This window comes from Rhinoraja longicauda, chromosome 9 (genome assembly GCF_053455715.1).
Source record: "Rhinoraja longicauda isolate Sanriku21f chromosome 9, sRhiLon1.1, whole genome shotgun sequence".
NCBI classification, from domain to species: domain Eukaryota; kingdom Metazoa; phylum Chordata; class Chondrichthyes; order Rajiformes; family Arhynchobatidae; genus Rhinoraja; species Rhinoraja longicauda.
The window spans coordinates 69,288,185-69,311,800 of NC_135961.1; the positions used below are offsets into that span (position 1 = coordinate 69,288,185).

General features: G+C 44.0%; 1 protein-coding gene across 5 annotated transcripts in view; it reads right to left on the reverse strand.

Annotated features, from left to right (window-relative positions):
* Positions 1–3,510: 3,510 nt before the first annotated feature.
* Positions 3,511–23,616, reverse strand: part of LOC144596838 (aftiphilin-like) — a 50,308-nt gene continuing 30,202 nt past the window's right edge. For 3 of the 5 annotated variants that reach the window (XM_078405683.1, XM_078405682.1, XM_078405684.1), the window contains exons 6-9: positions 21,477–21,608; positions 20,275–20,335; positions 6,142–6,265; positions 3,511–4,564 (exon numbers count right to left, since the gene is read on the reverse strand). In XM_078405683.1, coding sequence (XP_078261809.1) covers positions 4,420–4,564; positions 6,142–6,265; positions 20,275–20,335; positions 21,477–21,608 — 462 coding nt within the window. In that variant the 3' untranslated portion in view covers positions 3,511–4,419. The remainder of the gene's footprint in view (positions 4,565–6,141; positions 6,266–20,274; positions 20,336–21,476; positions 21,609–23,616) is intronic. The other 2 variants (XR_013547654.1, XR_013547655.1) reach the window with 2 other exon arrangements.

Here is a 23,616-nt window from a genome sequence, read left to right on the forward strand (position 1 = left end):
ATCATCCATGATCACATTGAATGGCGGTGCTGGCTCGAAGAGCCGAATGGCCTCCTGCACCTATTGTCTCGAGACGGGTCAAACTCCAGCAGCTTAGGAATTTAGTGGTGCCCTTTGGATGATATTTCTACTAATAGAAAAACATATATTTTTCAATACACCTTTTTTTAAAATGGCATTATACCAAATTTTCTAGTGGCCATGAAAGTTAGTTGAAAGGGCACATGGGAGTTGAGGCCAGACGTTGGTCGGTTTATATAAGATGCAGGAACTGGGACCATGGAGAATTGGAGGAGGGCAGGAAACCTGACCTGTGGGGTTGGAAACGGCATCTCTCTACCTGGGCCAAGACTTAAAACTGAGATGAGAAAAAACATTTTCACCCAGAGAGTTGTGAATTTGTGGAATTCTCTGCCACAGAGGGCAGTGGAGGCCAAATCACTGGATGAATTTAAAAGAGTTAGATAGAGCTCTAGGGGCTAGTGGAATCAAGGGATATGGCCTCCTTCACCTGTTGTGTGTGTATGTGTGTGTGTGTGTGTGTGTGTGTGTGTGTGTGCGTGCGGTGGGTGCGTGTGCGTGTGGTGGGTGTGTGCGTGCGCGTGTGCGTGTGTGTGTGTGTGTGTGCGTGCGTGTGTGTTCACCTGTTTTCTGATTCTATGTAAGATGTGACTTCTCAGAGACTCGGGAGTTGCATTTTGGCGCTGGAACGTGGCGACTGTCTGCCTGCTGGTCCACAACAGCATCTATTGCACTCAGTCTGAAGAGGGGTCTCGACCCGAAACGTCACCTATTCCTTCGCTCCTGAGATGCTGCCTGACCCGCTGAGTTACTCCAGCACTCTGTGAAACGTCACCTATCCATGTTCCCCACAGATGCTGCCTGACCCGCTGAGTTACTCCAGCACTCTGTGAAACGTCACCTATCCATGTTCTCCACAGATGCTGCCTGACCCGCTGAGTTACTCCAGCACTCTGTGAAACGTCACCTATCCATGTTCCCCACAGATGCTGCCTGACCCGCTGAGTTACTCCAGCACTCTGTGAAACGTCACCTATCCATGTTCCCCACAGATGCTGCCTGACCCGCTGAGTTACTCCAGCACTCTGTGTAACGTCACCTATCCATGTTCCCCACAGATGCTGCCTGACCCGCTGAGTTACTCCAGCACTCTGTGAAACGTCACCTATCCATGTTCCCCACAGATGCTGCCTGACCCGCTGAGTTACTCCAGCACTCTGTGATACCATCTATTGCACTCATGTACTGTGGGACTGGATAGCATGGAGAACAAAGCATTTCACTGTATCTCTCTCTGTACACATGACAATAAACTTAAACTAAACTAGAGGTCCTGAACCGAAACACCACCTACCCATGTTCTCAAGAGCTGCAGCCTAACCCAGAGATACTCCAGCACTTTGTATATTTTTGTAAACCAGCATCTGCAGTTCCTTGTGTCTAGATGCCAACCTGTGTGAATGGCTGGTACCAGGTTGTCGAGGTGTGACTGTGTGTGTATCTCAGCCGATACAAGGTCACAATGATGCTATGCCCCTTCTGAAGAACCAGGAGAGGTTGACCACAGTGTTGGCCTAGTGAGCAGTAGTCTTATCCTGCGGTCTAATTAAAAACCTTAATGGGGCAGGCCAATATAGCAGACATCTGTGGCAAAAGGAGTCGTTGTGGAGATGGCATTTCTATATTATTATCACACATCGAGATACAATGAAGAACTCTGAATGTGTTACCTAGGCCAACCACACCACACACCACTACAGATGAGATATGGGGTTGCAGGTCCAAACAGCCCAACACAACCAGCGTGAAGTTCTCAATCCTTAATCAAAGAAACCACAGACACCCAATGTTAAGTATTTCACAAAAAAAACGAGCCCGTTCTGTATCTCATTGTTGCTGGTGCAGGTTTCATGCAACAAGTTCATTGCCTTATTCACAAATATGACAAGTGATCAGAGTTCAAAACTGACTGTGAACACTGGCAGCCTAAGCCATAGAGACATAGACTCCAGTGTGCAAACTGGCTAAAAACTGCAGAAGGCTTGTAGAACATCATGGATAATTCCAACAATTTTGAATATAGATCACTTCATAGACAGAAATCTCTGATCTTCCTTGGTGCACGAATATTGTATTCATTGACGTTTCGACACCAGAGGTTCTTAAACCAGAGGTCATTGTGCACAGAGCAAAACAAACACACTTTTAACAAAACCTGGTGTTTGAGAAAGACTTTGGGGGCAGGGTGGCGCAGCTGTGAAACGTCACCTATCCATGTTCTCCAGAGATGCTGCCTGACCCGCTGAGTTACTCCAGCACTCTGTGAAACGTCACCTATCCATGTTCTCCAGTGTTGCTGCCTGACCCGCTGAGTTACTCCAGCACTCTGTGAAACGTCACCTATTCATGTTCTCCAGTGTTGCTGCCTGACCCGCTGAGTTACTCCAGCACTCTGTGAAACGTCACCTATCCATGTTCTCCAGTGATGCTGCCTGACCCGCTGAGTTACTCCAGCACTCTGTGAAACGTCACCTATCCATGTTCTCCAGTGTTGCTGCCTGACCCGCTGAGTTACTCCAGCACTCTGTGAAACGTCACCTATCCATGTTCTCCAGTGATGCTGCCTGACCCGCTGAGTTACTCCAGCACTCTGTGAAACGTCACCTATCCATGTTCTCCAGTGATGCTGCCTGACCCGCTGAGTTACTCTTTTTTTAGCAGATATGAATGTGCTAGATCAACTGAAGATTGCAAGCCAGCAGGTGGGCCATGGGACAGCAGGGGGGAAACAGAATCATGTTCATGTGTTCACCTGTGGCAAAATGGCAAGGCCGATCAATCTGAGCAATTCATGTCACAAGGAATACCATCATCACCTGCACCATTGGCCGGCATGGTGGTGCAGCGGGTAGTGTTGCTGCCTCACAGCACCAGAGACCCGGGTTCCATCCCGACTACGGGTGCTGTCTGTACGGAGTTTGTACGTTCTCCCCGTGACCTTTTTATTCGCTGGTTTTCACAAGGATCAGCTGAGTTTAGTTTATTGTCACGTGTACCGAGGTACAGTGAAAATCTTTCACTCGGGATCTCCGGCTTCCTCCCACACAAAGATGTGCAGGTTTGTAGGGTGATTGGCTTTGCATAATTGTAAATTGCCGCTAGTGTGTGACTGGGATAGTGTTAGTGTGTGGGGATCGCTGGACAGTGCTGACTTGGTGGTCCGAAGGGCCTGTTTCCGTGCTGTATCTCCAAACTAAATCATACGGCCCAAGTTAAATTGGTGTATTTACATCTAAAGGATTGATTTGCAAAGCCTGATCAATACTTTATTTCTGAGGCCTCCGTGTGGAGAAAGGCAGAGGTGATTCCAAAGGCATTGCATGTGTTGAACAATGGATCATTCTGATCTGATCCCCAGCTGCTAATCTGCATGCCATGTGTTCAGTAAACTGCAATGCCACGTCTGCAATGAGAAGCACAGAACAGGGACTGTTTGAAATCATCTCTTTTATTTCTCTGTATTCTAAAAGTAAATGTACATACTACAGTTATAAAAGAAGCTGGACATGCACATCAACCTATTCAGGCTCTTCACTGAATCATTTTTTTCCATAGGAATTTCACCATTTACAATCCATAGTTATTAATATACATACAGCCCAAATCACTGCCAACTATGATTATGTCCACCAGATCTTTACACTGTGCAAATCCTCAATAAAATATGTATTAGTGGTAAAATGAAACAACGGGGCAAAGCGAGATTTTGGTCCCTGGCTCCCCAAATGAGCCCAGGCTGACAATGACAGCAGGTTATTCTAAAGGTGCCACCCACTTGAGAAACTCCTGATCTTGGGAATGACTTCAGTGATATCTTCCTGTGTTTGGTCGGAGCCAGAGAGAGAGAGAGAGAGAGAGAGAGAGAGAGAGGGCAGGGCAGTGGCTCGAACAAAATAGGGCAGACAAACAGTAGCAGAGGTCAATGTTTCAACAGAGGGGCTTTGAAACAGCCTGAAAGGTCTTATTCAAATCAGTAACAAACAGAACATAACATGGAAAGATTCACCCACCAGGATTTCAGTATTAAACAGAATCTGAATATCCAAATGATCAATGTTTTATTACGGTCATTGCCAGATCAACTAACCAAACAAATGTGTACAACCCAGCAGAGCAAAAGGAACAATAATCTGCAAATCCTTCACCTGATATTTACAGGTTTCCTAATATAAACATCCTTAAATGACTTCAATATAAATAAATATACAACACTATTGTATTACTGGTGTTGCAGCCTCCAGATCTGCTGATCAATAAATCATCCGATTGACCGATTAGTTAAGGTTGAGGAAGCTGGACTGTCCATGAGTGCTGGTGTGGGTGGGGCTGTGCTCAGTCTCAGTCTGCCTTCTCACACGTGCTTACCAAGGGCCTGAGTGTGGTAGGGAACATCAGCACCTTGGAATGCATGAAGGACAGGTCAGGGAGTGTGGCAATCACCTGGGCAGCTTCACCACTCACCACCTCCACCTTCTTTGGTTTCCTGTCATGCAGAAAAATCATTATTACAATTTTCACAAAGTCATAAGTGATGAGCAGAATTAGGCCGTTCGGCCCATCAAGTTTAGAGATACAGCGCGGAAACAGGCCCTTTCAGCCCACCTGGTCCGAACTGACCAAGGATCCCCGCACATTAACACTATCCTACACCCACTAGGGACAATGTTTTTTTTTACATTTACCAAGCCAATTAACCTACATACCTGCACGTCTTTGGAGTGTGGGAGGAAACTGAAGATCTCGGAGAAAACCCACGCAGGTCACGGGGAGAACGTACAAACTCCGTACAGACAGCACCCATAGTCGGGATGGAACCTGGGTCTCTCTCCGGCACTGCATTCGCTGTAAGGCAGCAACTCTACCGCTGCACCACTGTTTCGCCCTACTCTGCCATTCAATCATGGCTGATCTATCCCTCCTTCCTAACCCCATTTTCCTGCCTTCACCCCCATAACGTTCTAATCAAGAATTTGTCTATCTCTGCCTTCAGAATACCCACTGACTTGGCCTCCACAGCCCTCTGTGGCAATGAGTTCCACAGATTCACCGCCCTCTGACTAAAGAAGTTCCTCCTCACCTCCTTTCTGAAAGAATGCCCTTTAATTCTGAAGCTGTGACCTCTAGTCCTAGACTCTCCCACTATTGGAAACATCCATTCCCCATCTACTCAATCCAAGAATTTCTACTTTACCACTGATGTGCAACTGTAAAGATAAAGCACGAAACATGCTTCGCTGAACTTTTATTCTGATTGAAGGTCAGCTAGGCAAACTTTTATTGAACTCTCAATGATTCTAAAATAAACAAATGAATGTTTATCGCCAAGGTCAATGAAGGAGTTAAACCATTGGATCATTGACTAATCCCTGGGATGAGTGGGTTGTCCTATCAGGAGAGACTGGACACTTTGGGTTTGCATTCCTTGGTGAAGGAGGAACTTATTCAAACATGTTAAGATCACTAAGTCGGTTTTACAGACGGCTGTGGAGTCCAAGTCAGTGGATATTTTTAAGGCAGAGACAGATAGATTCTTGATTAATATGGGTGTTAGATGTAATGGGGAGAAGGCAGGAGAGTGGGATTAGGAGGGAGAGATAGATCATAAGATCATTAGTGATAGGAGCAGAATTAAGCCATTCGGCCCATCAAGTCTACTCCGCCATTCAATCATGGCTGATCTATCTCTCCTTCCTAACCCCATTCTCCTGCCTTCTCCCCATTAGCTCTGATATCCGTACTAATCAAGAATCTATCTATCTCTGCCTTAGATATATCCACAGCCTTTTGTGGCAAAGAATTCCACTGATTCACCACCCTCTGACTAAAGAAATTCCTCATCTCCTTCCTAAAAGAATGTCCTTTAATTCTGAGGCTGTGACCTCTAGTCCTAGACTCTCCCACTAGTGGAAACATCCTCTCCACATCCACTCTATCCAAGATCAGCCATGATTTAATGGCGGAGTAGACTTGATGGGCCGAATGGTCCAATTCTGCTCCTATCCCTTGACAAGAGTAGATGTTGAGACCTTTCCACTCGTCAGGACCAAGGGCCATTCTTACCTGCTAGACGTGCTGGTTTTCTCTGCTGTGGACATGAGGCGAGCAAATGCATCGGTCATTCGGCTGACAGCGTTAGTGCCCTCCAGTTTGGATGTGGTTAACTCGTACAATTCTGGATCAACACCTAAACACATACAAGTACCACATTCAGATGGTTTCACACAGCTTAGTGCATGATTGCAAACACTCCAAACCCCAGATCTGAATTCTGTAAACATCTGATTTATACGAAAGCACAAAATGAAGGGCGAGTTTCAATTTGCACACTAGCAAGATGCCATTTCCTATTCCATCAGCCAAGCCTTCATTGTCAATGACATTTTACTATGTACACCATTAAATGTGCTACTAAAGTGATATATTTAGTGCAACATTGAGACGAGAACCCGTTTTTCTGCTGACTGGTTAGCACGCAACGAAAGCTTTTCAATGTACCTCGACACACGTGACAATAAACGAAGTGTAGGAAAATAACTACAGATGCAGGTCCAAACCGAAGGTATTTATTCACAGAGTGCTGGAGTAACTGAGTAACTCAGCAGGTCAGGCAGCATCTCGGGAGAGAAGGAATGGGAATGGGTGACGTTTCGGGTCAAGACCATTCTTCAGACTGACCATCAGTCTGAAGGGTCTCAACCCGAAACGTCACCCATTCCTTCTCTCCCGAGATGCTGCCTGACCTGCTGAGTTACTCCAGCACTCTGTGATACCTTCGATTTGTACCAGCATCTGCAGTTATTTTCCTACACTAGCATTTTGTGTCTCCTCTGACAATAAACTAAACCGAACTAGAAGTTTAGAAGGACAAGTATTTACCCTTAAGGGTATTGGCATTTTTGTTCCCTCCCAATGTCATTGAAACAGGTACACTTAAGCTTTCACATATTTAGAAAGAACAAGTTACCAACTGTTGAATATTTTAGCTTGATGAATTATTCACAATTTCCCATCCTCAACGCTGTTGCAACAAAGAAATGCAAACATTGGTTAATCTTTACCTCGACATTTTGTTATAACTTCAGCAAATGGATCAGCTAAACGTCGGAGAGTGAATGGAAAGGAATGTAATGTGGTTAACAAATACATTTGTCAAACAAAAATGTTTGAGAAAATTAGGATTATACCATTTAGATAACGTGCTAGAGACATTATCACACATAAGGTAATAAGTGATAGGTGCAGAATTAGGCCATTCGGCCCATCACATCTATTCCGCCATTCAATCATGGCTGATCTATCTCTCACCCCAAACCCCATTCTCCTGCCTTCCCCTGCACAACCCCCGACACCTGCACTAATTTTAAAATGAAATACTCCAAATCTTACCCCACCTAACTGGTAAAAGATGAAATAATACAAATCTAAAACCAAAATAAAACTGATGACTGCTGAAAAGCCAGAATTAAATAAGTGAATGGAAAAATTATTTTTGTCTGGATGTATGCAAGTACAATATCATTTTCGTGAATATCCAAGACTTGCTCCCATGGTCACAGCAGCCGTTGTGACAATCGTCACTGTTAGCGTGCCTGATTCAAGTCGCTGAATGTGAGATTGACTGGCCAAATATGTGAATTGGACAAAAGTGGAAATTAGGATCTTAAGATCTTAAGATTTTCACTCGCAAGACAGAAAGAATTGCTTTTGAAATGGGACAAAATGCTGAAAGAAAGCAGAGAACAGACACCATTATTTAACACTAATCTAGGAATGCAATGCAAATTGGAGGAACAGCACCTCATATTGCGCTTGGGCAGCTTACAACCCAGCGGTATGAACATTGACTTCTCTAACTTCATGTAACCCTTGCTTTCCCTATCTCTCCATCCCTCCCCCACCCTAGTTCTCTGACTAGTTTCACTGTTTGCATGCCTTGTTCACACCTTCCACTCATCCAACAATGAATCATTGTACATTTCCTTCAGCACCATCTGCTTTGATCTGTCCTTTTCACACCATACATTCTCTTTGTACCCTTCCAGATCTCCAGTTTCCTTCTCTCCTGACTATGTCTGAAGAAGGGTCTCAACCCTTTTCTCCACAGATGCTGCCTGACCTGCTGAGTTACTCCAGCACTCTGTGAAACATCATCTATCCATGTTCTCCACAGATGCTGCCTGACCCGCTGAGTTACTCCATTTCGTGCCAATCTAGGAATGCATCGTACAAGTAATTTTTTTTCAAATGCACAAACTCAGCAGACTTCAATTCTTCAGTGCATGCAAGTACTACTTAATGTTTTATTCATGGGTATATATCAGGTTGTAGGTTTGACCCTGGTTTGGAGTAGGTTGACCCAAGTGAGGGCAAGAGCAGAAATCCCTCAGCACCTTGCAACTAGATGGATTACATGAAAAATGCAGAACAATGCTTTCAATCATGTATCATTTATGCCATCCTTCACAATTAAATGTTTAATGTTGCATTTGTGCAATTCTTTTTTTAAGTGATATATGACATAGAAAATAGGTGCTGGAGGCCATTTGGCCCTTGGAGCCAGCACCGCCATTCAATATGATCATGGCTGATTATCTACAATCAGTAACCCGTGTCTGCCTTCTCCCCATACCCTTTGATTCCACCTATGCACACACTGGTTTCTGTTACACAAAGTTCCTGACTGAACAAGTAGTTAAGCCGCTAAATAAGGAATTGTGTTTGTCTCCAGTTTTACGAATAAAAGTCAAAGGTTTTCTTGGAAAACAGTGCACCCCTCCACCCCTCCACCCCACCACCCCACCACCCCTCCACCCCACCACCCCACCACCCCTCCACCCCACCACCCCACCACCCCACCACCCCACCACCCCACCACCCCACCACCCCACCACCCCACCACCCCACCACCAAACATGTCACATTTCAGTCGACAATAACTGGCAACTGCACAGAATTGATTATTTCCTTTCAGAGCAGTGTTTGCCGTTCCAAACCTCACATTAAGGCAAGCAAAGCACCACCTGTTTTAGGGATATCATCAGTGATGTGTTAGCAACAAATATAGAAATCCCAAAGGGAAGCACATCTAGACATTGTGATATTAGAAATATAGAAAATAGGTGCAGGAGTAGGCCGTTCGGCCCATTGAGCCAGCACCACCATTCAATATGATCATCCACAATCAGTACCCAAGGCTCGGTGCTGGGACCGCAGCTATTTACAATATACATCAATTACTTGGATGAAGGGATTAAAAGTAACATTAGCAAATTTGCAGATGATACAGTCTGAACTGTGAGGAAGATGCTATGAGGTTGCAGGGTGACTAGGACAGGTTGCGTGAGTGGGCGGATGCATGGCAGATGCAGTTTAATGTGGATAAGTGTGAGGTTATCCACCTTGGTGGTAAGAATAGGAAGGCAGATTATTATCTGAATGGTGTCAAGTTAGGAAAAGGGGACGTACAACGAGATCTGGATGTCCTAGTGCATCAGTCACTGAAAGGAAAAATGCAGGTGCAGCAGGCAGTGAAGAAAGCCAATGGAATGTTGGCCTTCATAACAAGAGGAGTTGAGTATAGGAGCAAAGAGGTCCTTCTGCAGTTGTACAGGGCCCTAGTGAGACCGCACCTGGAGTACTGTGTGCAGTTTTGGTCTCCAAATTTGAGGAAGGATATTCTTGCTATTGAGGGCATGCAGCGTAGGTTTACTAGGTTAATTCCCAGAATGGCGGGACTGTCGTATGTCAAAAGACTGGAGCGACTAGGCTTGTATACACTGGAATTTAGAAGGATGAGAGGGGATCTTATTGAAACATATAAAATTATTAAGAGGTTGGACACATTAGAGGCAGGAAACATGTTCCCAATGCTGGGGGAGTCCAGAACCAGGGGCCACAGTTTAAGAATAAGGGGTAGGCCATTTAGAACAGAGATGAGGAAAAACTTTTTCAATCAGAGAGTTGTAAATCTGTGGAATTCTCTGCCTCAGAAGGCAGTGGAGGCCAATTCTCTGAATGCATTCAAGAGAGAGTTCGATAGAGCTCGTAAGGATAGCGGCGTAGAGGGGGTATGGGGAGAAGGCAGGAACGGGGTACTGATTGAGAATGATCAGCCATGATCACATTGAATGGTGGTGCCGGCTCGAAGGGACGAATAGTGTATACCTGCACCTATTGTCCCTGCTTTTTCCCCATATCCCTTGATTCCATTAGCCCCAAGAGCTAAATCTAACTCTCTCTTGAAAACATCCAATGAATTGGCCTCCAATTCTGTGGCAGAGTATTCCACAGATTCACAACTCTCTGGGTGAAAAAGTTGTTCCTCATCTCAGTCCTAAATGGCCTACCTCTCATCCTTAAACTGTGACCCCTGGTTCTGGACTCCCCCAACACCGGGAACATGTATCCTGCATCTAGCCTGTCCAATCCCTTAAGAACTTTGTGTGTTTCTATAAGATCCCCTCTCATCCTTCTAAATCCCAGTGAATATAAGCCCAGTTGACCCATTCTTTCCTCATGTCAATCCCTGCCATCCCGGGAATTAACCTGGTGAACCTACGCTGCACTCCCTCAATAGCAAGGATTACTCTGCCCAAAGTAGTTAACGCTGTGGGATTTTGCTTGAGTGTGGCCTAACAATTGTGTTCACACTCTCCAGTATTCAACCAAACAATGGAACACATCAATAAACAAAAGCCAATGACTCGCGGTGACCGACACTGAGCCCCATTCAGGGACCCAAGATACACACAAAATGCTGGAGTAACTCAGCGGGTCAGGCAGCATCTCTGGAGAACATGGATAGGTGATGTTTCACAGAGTGCTGGAGTAACTCAGCGGGTCAGGCAGCATCTCTGGAGAACATGGATAGGTGACGTTTAGGGTCGAGACCCTTCTTCAGAGGCTAGTTTGAACTTTCCCCATTCGTTTGAAACCAAACAATGAAATTTGCTAACTCCTTAAAAGCAGAGTTAACAGTGTCCTTTATCATACACTCTAGACATGCATTCCTTTAATTTAGGGCAATAATTTATGCTGTAAATGAAAAATCATCTTGCAACACTTCATTTTCTACCACCATTAGTAGATTTCTTCCCCAGAAACAGGACAACCAGGGTGAGAAACCCTTCAAAAAAGCAGCGAGGATTCATCCACCATCACAGGCAAATGTTGCAGACATCCTCGAGACCCTTCCCATCCGGGATGTTACTGACTAGACTACTTCAGCAATCTCTGCTACAACTTGCAGTTTCTCTGTGTAATTGCGAATTCACATTTAGCATGTAGGAACTGTTCGTTCTGTTGCCAAATATGTTTTTTAAGTGTAGGAACCTGCAAAATGAAGGCAATAAGTTAGTCACAAAAAGCTGGAGTAACTCAGCAGCTCAGGTAGCATCTCTGGAGAGAAGGAATGGGTGACGTTTCGGGTCGAGACCAGACTGATGTCAGGGGAGTGGGCGTGACATGTCCCTGATATCAGTCTGAAGAAGGGTCTCGATCCGAAACGTCACCCGTTCCTTCTCTCCAGAGATGCTACCTGACCCGCTGAGTTACTCCAGCTTTTTGTGTCTACCTTCGATTTAAACCAGCATCTGCAGTTTTTTTCCTACACATAATTAAGCCTAACTTGCAATTGGCATGGATTTACAATTAATATAAACAGCACACGGTTCCTACTTCAAAATTGACTTGGTTAATGAAGTTTAAGACATTAAGAGGGTTGATAGAACATTGTATGCTGGGAATCTTAAACAGAAAACAAAACAGAACCTGTTTTAACATCAAAGAAGCCTCTTCCAGCACTTCACCCTGAAGTGTGAATTTTAGTTTTAGTGAGCCATGAAGATCCAGGGGGAAAATCCATTGCTACTAATGTTAGGACATTCCCTAATTTTATCAGAGTATAAAAGTGCAGCCCCAAAGAAGGCTTTTCATTCATGAGACATTGTAGAATTGCTAGGAAAGCTAGTGTCAGTCTGAAGACGGGTCCCGACCCAAAACGTCACCTATCCCTGTTCTTCACAGATGCTGCCAAAGCTGCTGAGATATTCCAGCACTTTGTGTCCTTTCTAATTAACAAGCCATTTGGAGTTAGAAATGTTTGGATCTTTCTAATTCACATATGCTTTAAGGTTTCCAAGTGTTACACCATTTTCAATTGAGCTTTTAAAAATAAAAAATGGTGCTGGAAGTGCTAATGAAACAGATTTCCTGCATCAAAGATCATCTTAAAGCATTCATGCTTTGCTGTTCCACAGGTCACCACTGAGTTAATTGATTTAGGTTTAAGCTGCTGGCAACTAGCCGCAGAGGGGGAAATTGTGGGAAAAATGTTGTCCTGAGAACAGTAGACAATAGGGGCAGGAGGAGGCCATTCGGCTCTTCGCGCCAGCACCGCCATTCACTGTGATCATGGCTGATCATCCACAATCAGTAACCTGTGCCTGCCTTCTCCCCATATCCCTTGACTCTGCTATCTTTAAGAGCTCTATCTATCTATCTCTTGAAAGCACCCAGAGGATTGTCCTCCACTGCCTTCTGAGGCAGAGAATTCCACAGATTCACAACTCTCTGGGTGAAAAAGTTTTTCCTCCATTAACAACTCCATTTTCTCCATTAACAACTGTAAATCCCCCACCGCTCCCCTCCCCCAAGGCTCAGTCCTTGGCCCCCTCCTCTTCATCCTCTACCTGTTCCCCCTTGGTCAATTAATCCGCCGTCATGGTCTCAACTTCCACTTCTTCGCCGATGATATCCAGCTCCTCATCTCCACCAAGTCAATCTCCACCACCACACACTCTACACTGACAAACTGCATCACTGAAATAAAATCTTGGCTTCAATCAAATTTCCTCAAACTCAATTGCAACAAATCTGAAATCATCATCATTGGTCCAAAAACGCTCACCAAATCCACCCAAAACTTCATCCTCAACATTGATGGTCTCCCAGTATCCACCTCACCTCACATCCGGAATCTTGGAATCATCTTTGATCAAACCCTCTCCTTCGACAAACACATCACAAAGACAGCCTTCTTCCACCTCAAAAACATTGCCCGTCTCCGTCCATCCCTCTCCTCCACAGCTGCAGAAACCCTCATCCACGCCTTCATCACCTCCCGTCTGGAATACTGCAACAGCCTCCTCTATGGCACACCCTCAAAAATCATCAGTAAACTTCAATACATTCAAAACTCCGCTGCCCGTCTTCTCACCCACACCCCGATCCGTGACCATATCACCCCCGTCCTTTACAAACTCCACTGGCTCCCCATCCCCCAGAGAATCCAGTACAAAATCCTCCTCATGACCTACAAAGCCCTCCATAACCTGGCCCCATCCTACCTGACTGACCTCCTCCACAGGCACACTCCCACCTGCACCCTCCGCTCTGCTGCTGCCAATCTCCTATCCCCCCCCATCCGGACCAAACTCAGATCCTGGGGGGACAGGGCCTTCTCCATCGCTGCTCCCACCCTATGGAACTCACTACCCCAAACCGTCAGAGACTCCTCCTCACTCACCACATTCAAAACATCACTGAAGTCTCACCTGTTCAGTACTGCCTTCAACCACTGAAGGTCACCTCACCTTCTGTCTCCTTTCTCTGTTCGTTTACTTATTTATCTATTTATTCACTTCCCTTTGTTCTTTAAATCCCTGTAAAGCGTCTTTGAGTGTATGAAAAGCGCTATATAAATGTAATGCATTATTATTATTATTATTATCTCCATTCTAAATGGCCTACCCAAGCATGGTACAACACAGCAACAGGCCATTCAGCTTGTAACCAATCTAACCTGCACACTGGCCAGCACAAGGCCCACATCCCTCCACTCCCTGCCTGCCTGCCTGCCCCTGTCTAAATGCTTCAGTATTCCCACTGGATCTGCTTCCATCACTTCATGTGGAGTGCATTCCAGGCACCCATCATCCTAAAAAAAAATCTTCTCAAATTCCCATTCACCTTACAGCTGTTAATCTGTGGAACTCATTGCCACAGAGGGCTGTGGAAGCCAAGTCAGTGGATATTTTTACAGCTGGGACGGACAAATTCTTGATTAGAACGGGTGTTAAGGGTTATGGGGAGAAGGCAGGAAAATGAGATCAGGAGGCAGAGATCAGGCATGATTGAATGGCGGAGTAGACTTGATGGGCCGAATGGCCTTATACTACTCCTATAACTTGTGAACTGCGCCCTTTCGTATTTGACATTACCCTGCTGGGAAAAAGGCTATCTACCAGATTGCTACCAGTTGTACAAACAAAACGCCCCATACATGCACAATCTGCCAGTATTATGTTTACAAATGGTGTTGGCAGAGCAAAAGTACGGTTATCAAATAAAAATAAACATTTTAAATTAAACAATGTCCTATAACCTAACCACTAAATAAAAAAGAAAAACTCAACTTTACTTTAAATTCCCAAAAGCTATTTTTACAGTGATTAAATTATGGGTCTGCTTATACAACACAAAGAATTTTCCAAAAACGATAAAATAATGAGGGCTTATTTGTGGTTTTTATAAAAAAAGATCCTTAAAATGCACAAATATCTCTGCACTGATAAAAAAATAGGTGGAAAAGGCCATTTGGCCCATCGAGCCAGCACCGCCATTCGATATGTTCATGGCTGATCATCCAGAATTAGTACCCCGTTCCTACTTTCTCCTCATATCCCTTGATTCTGTTAGCCCGAAGAGCTAAATCTAACTCTCTATTGAATACATTCAGTGAATTGGCCTCCACTGCCTTCTGTGGCAGAGAATTCCACAGATTCACAACTCTCTGGGTTAAAAGGTTTTCCCTCATCTCAGTCCTAAATGGCCGACCCCTTATTCTTCAACTGTGACCGCTGCTTCTGGATTCCCCCAAACATTAGGGAACATTTTTCCTGCTTCTAGCTTGTCCAATCCCTTAAGAATTTTATATGTTTCTATAAGATCCCCTCTTATCCTTCTAAATTCCAGTGATACAGTTGCCCAATATCGTAGTGCACATCATCTCAACACTTACTTACACGGATACAGATGTTTACAGAATGTTTTAGTCACCGACTGGAGCTTTGACAAAGCCAAGACATTAAAAACATCTACAAGACCCAAGTTGAGCCGTCATCTCCTAAACATTTCATTGACAACGCACCATGAATTAGTTATTGTCAAGTTCCTGGATTATTTCCTGCAACGTGACCATTGCACCCAGCACCCCGCATTTCCGATTTAGGGTGTAGGGTGTTTGGCAATGCTCTGCGACATTGATGCAAGGTTAGTACCATGTTGTATTACAGGTAACCACACACTAACTCACCACCCCCCTGACATCAGTCCGAAGAAGGGTCTCGACCCGAAACGTCACCCATTCCTTCTCTCCCGAGATGCTGCCCGACCTGCTGAGTTACTCCAGCATTTTGTGAATAAATACCTTCGATTTGTACCAGCATCTGCAGTACTTTCTTATACTATTTAATTGTATTGATATTGCCATGAGTTATGTAAAGCAGGAAATTCACATTCAAACCAAAATGCCAACTTTAAGCAGTGAGATTGTATATCCAAAGATTAAATGAATCATACGCTTCAGAAACAAACTTGCATGCAAGAAATAGGCAAACATAAAGGAGTAGCAAGCACAAAGAAGTGATACGTGACTTCCCACAAAACCACCATGCACTGAAACTCTCACATGGGTAGGATACATTAGTGCGAGCTTCAAAACAAGATGCTGAGAAGCCCAGTTTCAGGAGTAACTGGAAAGGTAAGTCGTTAACTTTCCAAGTCTGATGGAGTGCTTGACTTGAAGCATGAACTTGATTTATTTACACACAGATGCAGTCTGACCTGTGCAGTGTTTAGAGCAAAGATAGACACAAGAAGCTGGAGTAACTCAGCGGGTCAGGCAGCATCTCTGGGGAGAAGGAATGGGTGACGTTTCGGGTCATGGCCCTTCAGTTGAAGAAGGGTCTTGATCCGAAGCGTCACCCATTCCTTCTGTCCAGAGATGCTGCCTGTCCCGCTGAGTTACTCCAGCATTTACTATAGTGTCTAACTTTGGTTTAAACTAGCATCTGCAGTTTCTTCCCACACGGTGTTTAGAGTACTTCTTCTTATTCCTTACTATCATTTGCTGTTTTAGGATTGTAATTATGTGTTATCAGCTTTACTTAAAGCAGATGGGTACAACATTGCTGCATATCAAAGAGAGGGAAGGTGTTTTTCAACCAAAACTGCAGAATACAATGAGAGGCTGTCACATCCTCCACAGCAGACGCATGCTTCAGTGAATGCATTGCTCTTCACGAGAAAAGTGGAAGAATAAGGTAGGCATCAAAAATCATCCTTTGTATTTAATCATTGGCCTTGGTCACAGCAAAGTTCAGAAGGCTGTGAAGAAGCAACATCGTGAGCATGCCAAAGCTGGTTTAAAGTGAGCTCTCCAAGCCCAAAGCCAGTCAGAGAATGTCCACTCTCCAGCCACAACCCACAGCAGATAAACAGGTGACTAATACAACCCAAGAACAGAGCACATGAGTCATCCATTCACATCCCTTCTTCCCTAAAGACCAACCACGATCCAACAAGATAATGGTTAATTAGATATACGACATAGGAACAGGCCCATGATGCCAAGTCAAACACATCTCCTCAGCCTGCATGTGATCCATATCCCTCCATTCCCTGCATGTCCACGTGCCTCTCCAAAAGCCTGGTCAGCACCACCCTTGGCTTTGCATACTAGGCACCCACCACTGTGCACCAATCTGCCCAGCACTTCCTTAAACTTTACCTTAACCTATGCTCTCTAGTCCTTGACACATCCAACTTGGAACAGGTGTAGGAAAAAAACTGCAGATGCTGGTTTAAATCGATGGTAGACACAAAATGCTGGAGTAACTCAGTGGGTCAGCCAGCATCTCGGAAGAGAAGGAATGGGTGACGTTTCGGGGAAGAAGGGTCTTGATCCGAAACGTCACCCATTCCTTCTCCCCCGAGATGCTGCCTGACCCGCTGAGTTACTCCAGCATTTTGTGTCTACCTTGAACTTGGAACAGGGTTCTGTCTACCCTACCTATGCCTCAGTTTTACATTAGTTTACAAATCTAATTAATATTGATCAGGAATCAACTGTTTGGGGGGTAAAATGATAAAATCCTTACTACCCAGTTTGTGTCTAAATGTTTTTTTTCTAATTTTACATCCGAAAGGCTTGACTCTAAATATTCAGACTATGCCGGAGTTCTAGATTATTCAACCACAAAACTTTACTTTCAGGTTTTCCTTTATATCTCAAAAGAAAAAACAGACCCCTTCTGGTCTAAACTACAGGAAACAAGACTAACTTCAACCTTGAACATCCACAGTCATCTCTTTGCTGAGAGACTCAGACAAGTTATCAACTCAACCCTCAACAACTTCACTATTTGGTACAAAGCGGTTTGACGGATCTGCATTCCTTCTCTTGGACTAGGTGTTGATCGTTTGCATCAGTGGCGTACTGTGGGGGCAGAGCGTTTAGATTAGTTTGTTATTATTGTCACACATACCGAGCATGCAGTGAAAAGCATTTTTGTGGCGTGCTAGCCAGTCAGCAGGAAGACTATACATGATTACAATCAAGCCGTCCACAGTGTACAGATACAGGATAAAAGGAATAACGTTTAGTGCAAGGTAAAGTCCAGTAAAGCCCAATTAAAGATAGTGTGAGGGTCTGCAATGAGCTGGATGGGAGGTCAGGACCACTGTCTAGTTGGTGAGAGGATGGTTTGGAGGATGCCCTCAGCATCGTCCACCACTAACGGCACATCACTGGCACCATCGCTGATTTTCCAGGCCAACTCTATCCTGACTTGTACACGCCTTCACTGTACTTCAGACTATTGACCAGTATCCTGGAACTTTCTGCCGTACAATATTAAAGAGCATCGCAAGTACTGCAACACTTCAAAGAGAAAGCCCAGTCTTCAACCCACCCAACTCAAATTGAGTAATTGATGTCATAAGGTCATAAGGAATAGAAATAGAATTAGGCCATTCGGCCCTTCGAGTCTACCCCGCCATTCAATCACGGTTGATCCATCTCTCCCTCCTAACCCCATTCTCCTGCCTTCTCCCCACAATCTCTGACACCTGACTTGGCCAACATTGATGTCATGGCAATACAGAACCTGCTGAAAAAGTCCAGTTGTCTGATTAAAGATAGTCAAAAGGTCTCCAATGAGGTAGACGGGAGGTCAGGACTGTTCTCTAGTTGGAGAGGGGATGGTTCGGTTGCCTGCCACCAACGAGAAAGTTGAATATGTCCAATTTCATTGATTCTACATGACAAATGTTCATAGTTATTGGACCTCTGTTGCATGAAAATATTAAACACAACCATAGACACCAGGAGTTAAGCAACTTCTGGATAAAATGATTCATGAAACTTGTAGAGGATTTAAAAGTCAGAAGTTTAAGGTGTTCTACTTAAGCTGGGAGATAAATTAATTGCGGTGGTTCAGTGCCAACTGATGTGGCTTGTGTCGTAGGGGAAAGTCACGTGGGCACACTTACAAGCACGGCAGGCTGCAGTTAAAACATTCTGCTGACCTGGGATTGCTGCACTGCTGCCAGAGCTTGTGCCTGCCATCCACCGGCCCAAAGAAATCAAGGCTCAGAACAGAGGAACCTCCATTAGCTTGAGATTCAGTAACCACGTTGATAGGGATAGCCAGTGTGGGGATGATGTGCAAAACAGGGGCAAGACAAACTTCAACATGCAGGTTATTATGTATGTTCGTGTTGTTACTTGCCAGCGGAGCACCAAGGCACATTCCTTGTATGTGTACACACTTGGCCAATGAACTTATTCATTCATTCATAACATATTACAGACATTCAACGGTTTTAACATTAATAATACAACTTCTAATTAAAGTTAATAAGGCAACTTGCTTTACAATTACTTATAATCCAAGACTAATAAAGCAGACTTTTGATGTTGATAAAGATGAACCAATTGCTCCAATGAAACAGCTACCACAACCAAAATAAATTCCATTGTATGGAATAAAATGTTCTGGTTTACACTTAAAATGGCTGATGAACAATTTACAAGCAGAAAGAATCAATAGTAAGATAAGCAGGCAGATTTGACTGGAGTAGTTAATGGTTCAAAACAATGGCGGGCACATCCAGACTTTCTTTCTAGGTTTAGACAAGGAATTTGCTGGTAGGCCTTTGATCTGGCACATGTTAACCCTTGGGTACTTCAGTAAGATGCAAAATCATTCTATTTTAACCCTGCAAATTGTACACTAATTTAAGACTTTATTAACGTGAACTTGAAAAATGTGTGTGTTCCCACACCTGGCTGCAGATAACATGACCCTCCGTATTGAAGGGAGTAAAGATCTATGGAAAACAGCACTGCTAATTTCAGATCCACTTCATATCTAAAGGCAAGCCAAACACAAAGTGTTTTTATATGGACTGTACAAATATGCGAGTGTAAATGTGCAAGATAACCGGTCTGTTGAGCATCAGTTGACATTCACACAGCAATATTTCAGTAATCTAGTTAGAGGCCTCATTCCATCAGTTGCAGAAAACTAATCTTTGTGAATATAGGTCAGAAAATAGGGTAGAGATACAAATCGTGTCATGCCAATTTCAAGAGGGCAATTGAGTACTTTCTACTTTTTACTTTCAACGCGTGCAAGCATAATAATGTTTCTACACTTGTCTGTGCTCCAGTGAGCTTTTCTACATGAATCATCTCAAGAAGATCCTGACTTTGGTGTGCAGACTCTGGTTAAAAAGCACATAAAGATTTCAAATGGCCATTTTAACTAGAATTACATCAAAATGCAAATCCTCAATCATAAATGGAATTATAAAACCAGCCGTTTTAAATATTGCAATTTAGCACATCTTGTAACTTTAATATAATAGTAAAACATATTGCCAAAAGCAGCCAGTAGACTCAAAAGTGCACCAACAGCCTTCTAATGCTCACCTAGTCTTATATACTTTTGTGTTGATTGCTTAAGTAATTAAGACCAGCATAAATCAGCAAGGCTAAAAGAAAGCCTGGATTTCCACAATGAGAAAGAAATGGAAAGAAGGACACAAATCAGCAGAAAGAAGTCTGTCTGAACGTGGTAGCTTTCTTAACTCCAGCTCTGGCGCTGGAGGCTCTACGCAGGGACGTACCATCAAGAGGATTAGTAAGGCCACTGCTACTCCAGTCAAACTGGACAGGCGGGACGTGATCCTAGGGAGAGAGGAAAACATTACATTACACTGCAACCCATCAAGTCCAATACTAGGAGAAAAATGTCTTCAGCTGCAAAATCAACCCGAAGCACTTGTGTCGAGCATCTCTTAACACTACCGTAATCGAACCATTACTCGTGACTCAAAGTTCACATTAAACTCAACCAAAACTGCTCAAGAAAGCAGTGAAAGAAAGATCACTGATAACTCAACTAAATCCAGATAAATCGATGAGCCCAAACACAGATCAGGAAAAGTGTACAGATGCAAGGCGAGTTAACTGGTTTCCATCAGGGAATAGGACCTGTGCTCAGGGCCAACATCCAGATCCCAATTCCTCATCACGCCGCAAGCTTTGCTGGAAGTATCCACATTATCCACACACCGATCAGAGCCTTGCCTTTTTGCTCCTTACTCCCCATTAATCCATCTGTTCTCAAACTGCTGTCATGATGAAAAGCTTCCATCACATGGAAGTGTTAACCAATTCATCTCACAGATGCCACACAACGTACCTTCTCTGCATCCATCATCGTTACTTTAAGAAGCTGTAAATGAACCAAGGACTTGCCCACAAAGACAGCAAAGTTAGGTCGTCATTGACAAGAAGAATAGTTGCAAGCTATACACCACCACTATCTGCAGGTTCCCAGTCCAGTCACACACCATCCTAACTTGAAACATATTGATGGACCTTCGTCTGAAGAAGGGTCTCGACCCGAAACGTCACCCATTCCTTCTCTCCCGAGATGCTGCCTGACCTGCTGAGTTACTCCAGCATTTTGTGAATAAATTGATGGACCTTCGTTGTTGTTAGGCCTTTAAATCCTGTAATACTCTATCCAACAGTACCATTGAAACTCCTTCACCAAAGCACTGCAGCAGTTCAAGCTCAGATCACCATCACCATCCCAAAGAGAACAAATGCTTGCCTTGCCAGAGCACCCTGATCCCAGTAGATGAATTAAACTGGAAAGTGGGACAATGCTGGGTAGTCCTTTGGCCAACAGCAATAGTGTAAACTTGTATGATGCTATGATGATGTTTTCCTCTCTTCCCCAACCAATTGGTAAATACACAAGCAAGAGGACAGAAAGAGAGATCCCTTGTTTAGAGTACAAACAGAAGTAGTTTATTACCTGGGTTTGATCACATGTAGAAGTGCTCATCTCAGAGGCTGAAACACTTGCAGTTGGTGTCTGACCTATTGAAGCTATCTTCTCTGCAGCTGATATTGGCTTGACTGGTTCTTTGGTGGGTTCTAACATACCCTGAAATGAGCAATAAAATCGACTTAAAGCATATGCCGAAAAAAGATCAATTTGTAGGACTGTGGGATCAAGGCAGTGGGAGTAAGAATATATTGCTCATGAACTCCAACCTATTTCCATCGATGGAAACCATCTGTGCAACCCCCACAAGAGAACCCATTTCGGCAAAATATAGGCACTGAATTTACCTTCGACATGTTTATCACATAAATAAGCAAAATTCATTGGTAACTAATGCAAGTTAAGCACAAAAACTGATAATACTGGGAATAGCAAGCAGGTCAATTAGAATTAGTTTAGTTACATAGATACATAGACAATAGGTGCAGGAGGAGGCCATTCGGCCCTTCGAGCCAGCACCGCCATTCAATGTGATCATGGCTGATCAGACACAATCAGTATCCCGTTCCTGCTTTCTCCCCATACCCCTTGATTCCGCCAGCCCTAAGAGCTCTATCTAACTCTCTTTTGAAAGCATCCAGTGAATCAGCCTCCATTGCCTTCTGAGGCACAGAATTCCACAAATTCACAACTCTGTGTGAAAAAGTTTTTCCTCATCTCAGTTCTAAATGGCCTACCCCTTATTCTTAAACTGTGGCCCCTGGTTCTGAACTCCCTCAACATCAAGAACAGGTTTCCTGCATCAAGTGTGTCCAATCCCTTAATAATTTTATGTTTCGATAAGATCCCCTCTCATCCTTCTAAATTCCAGTGAATACAAGCTCAGTCGCTCCGTTCATTCATTATATGACAGTCCCACCATCCCGGGAATTAACCTGGTGAACCTATGCTGCACTCCCTCAATAGCAAGAATGTCCTTCCTCAAATTAGGAGATACAGCATGGAAACAGGCCCTTCAGCCCATCGAGTCCGCACCGATCAGCGTTCCTCACACTGACCAGTGATCCTCACGCACTAACACTATCCTACACACACTAGGGCCAATTTACACTTATGCCATGCCAATAAACCCACAAACCTGTACATATTGAGTGTGGGAGGAAACCGAAGAACTCGGAGAAAACCCACGCAGTCAGGGGAAGAACGTACAAACTCCGTACACACAGCGCCCATAGTCGGGATCGAATCTGGGTCGCTGGAGGTGCATGGCAGCAACTCTACTCTGCGCCACCGTGCCACCCAAATAGTGACCCCAAAAACAATTAACCTTACACATAAATGCATTTTCATTTTAACTAGAACAATGTGTTGCTGGAATCAAATATATTATTGGATCCAACAGACATAAAATGAAACAATTCATCTTGTCATTGTCACTTTCTTAAAATGGCTTTCTTAATTTACAGCAAATGTACAAAAGTGTTATGTTGAATATTTCCAGATTGGTGCCGACACCAATTAAATTCACTACTTTAGATTTTTTAGTTTTAGAGAGACCGCAACCAAGTACGCATCAACCAGCGATCCCTGCACACTTATACTATCCTACATACACTGGGGACAATTTACATTTATACCAAGCCAATTAACCTACAAATCTGTAGACAGTAGGTGCAGGAGTAGGCCATGGGGCCTTCGAGCCAGCACCGCCATTCAATGTGATCATGGCTAATCATCTTTGGAGTGTGGGAGGAAACCGAAGATCTCGGAGAAAACCCACACAGGTCACGGGGAGAACGTACAAACTCCGTACAGACAGGCACCCTTAGGCAGGATCGAGTAGGAAGACAGTAACTCTACCGCTGTGCCACGGTGACACACTCACTTCTATCATCGTGATCAGGATTTTCCAGCTGTTTAATGATCAGTTTAAATCTAATGGCTTCCACAAGAACATGATGTAGTATCAACAGAGAAAGCACCTGCCTTCTACTGGTTGAAAATTTGCAACCAAATAAACAGCAAGAAAGCATGGAATATTAATCAGAGAAAGTAAATCACATTGAGTTGTGAAGTATAAAAATGGTGGGACACAAACAAGGATCAACCAGCAAGATCACATCAAGAAAATGTAACCTGATAACAGCTTATTGTCCGAGTTTCACTT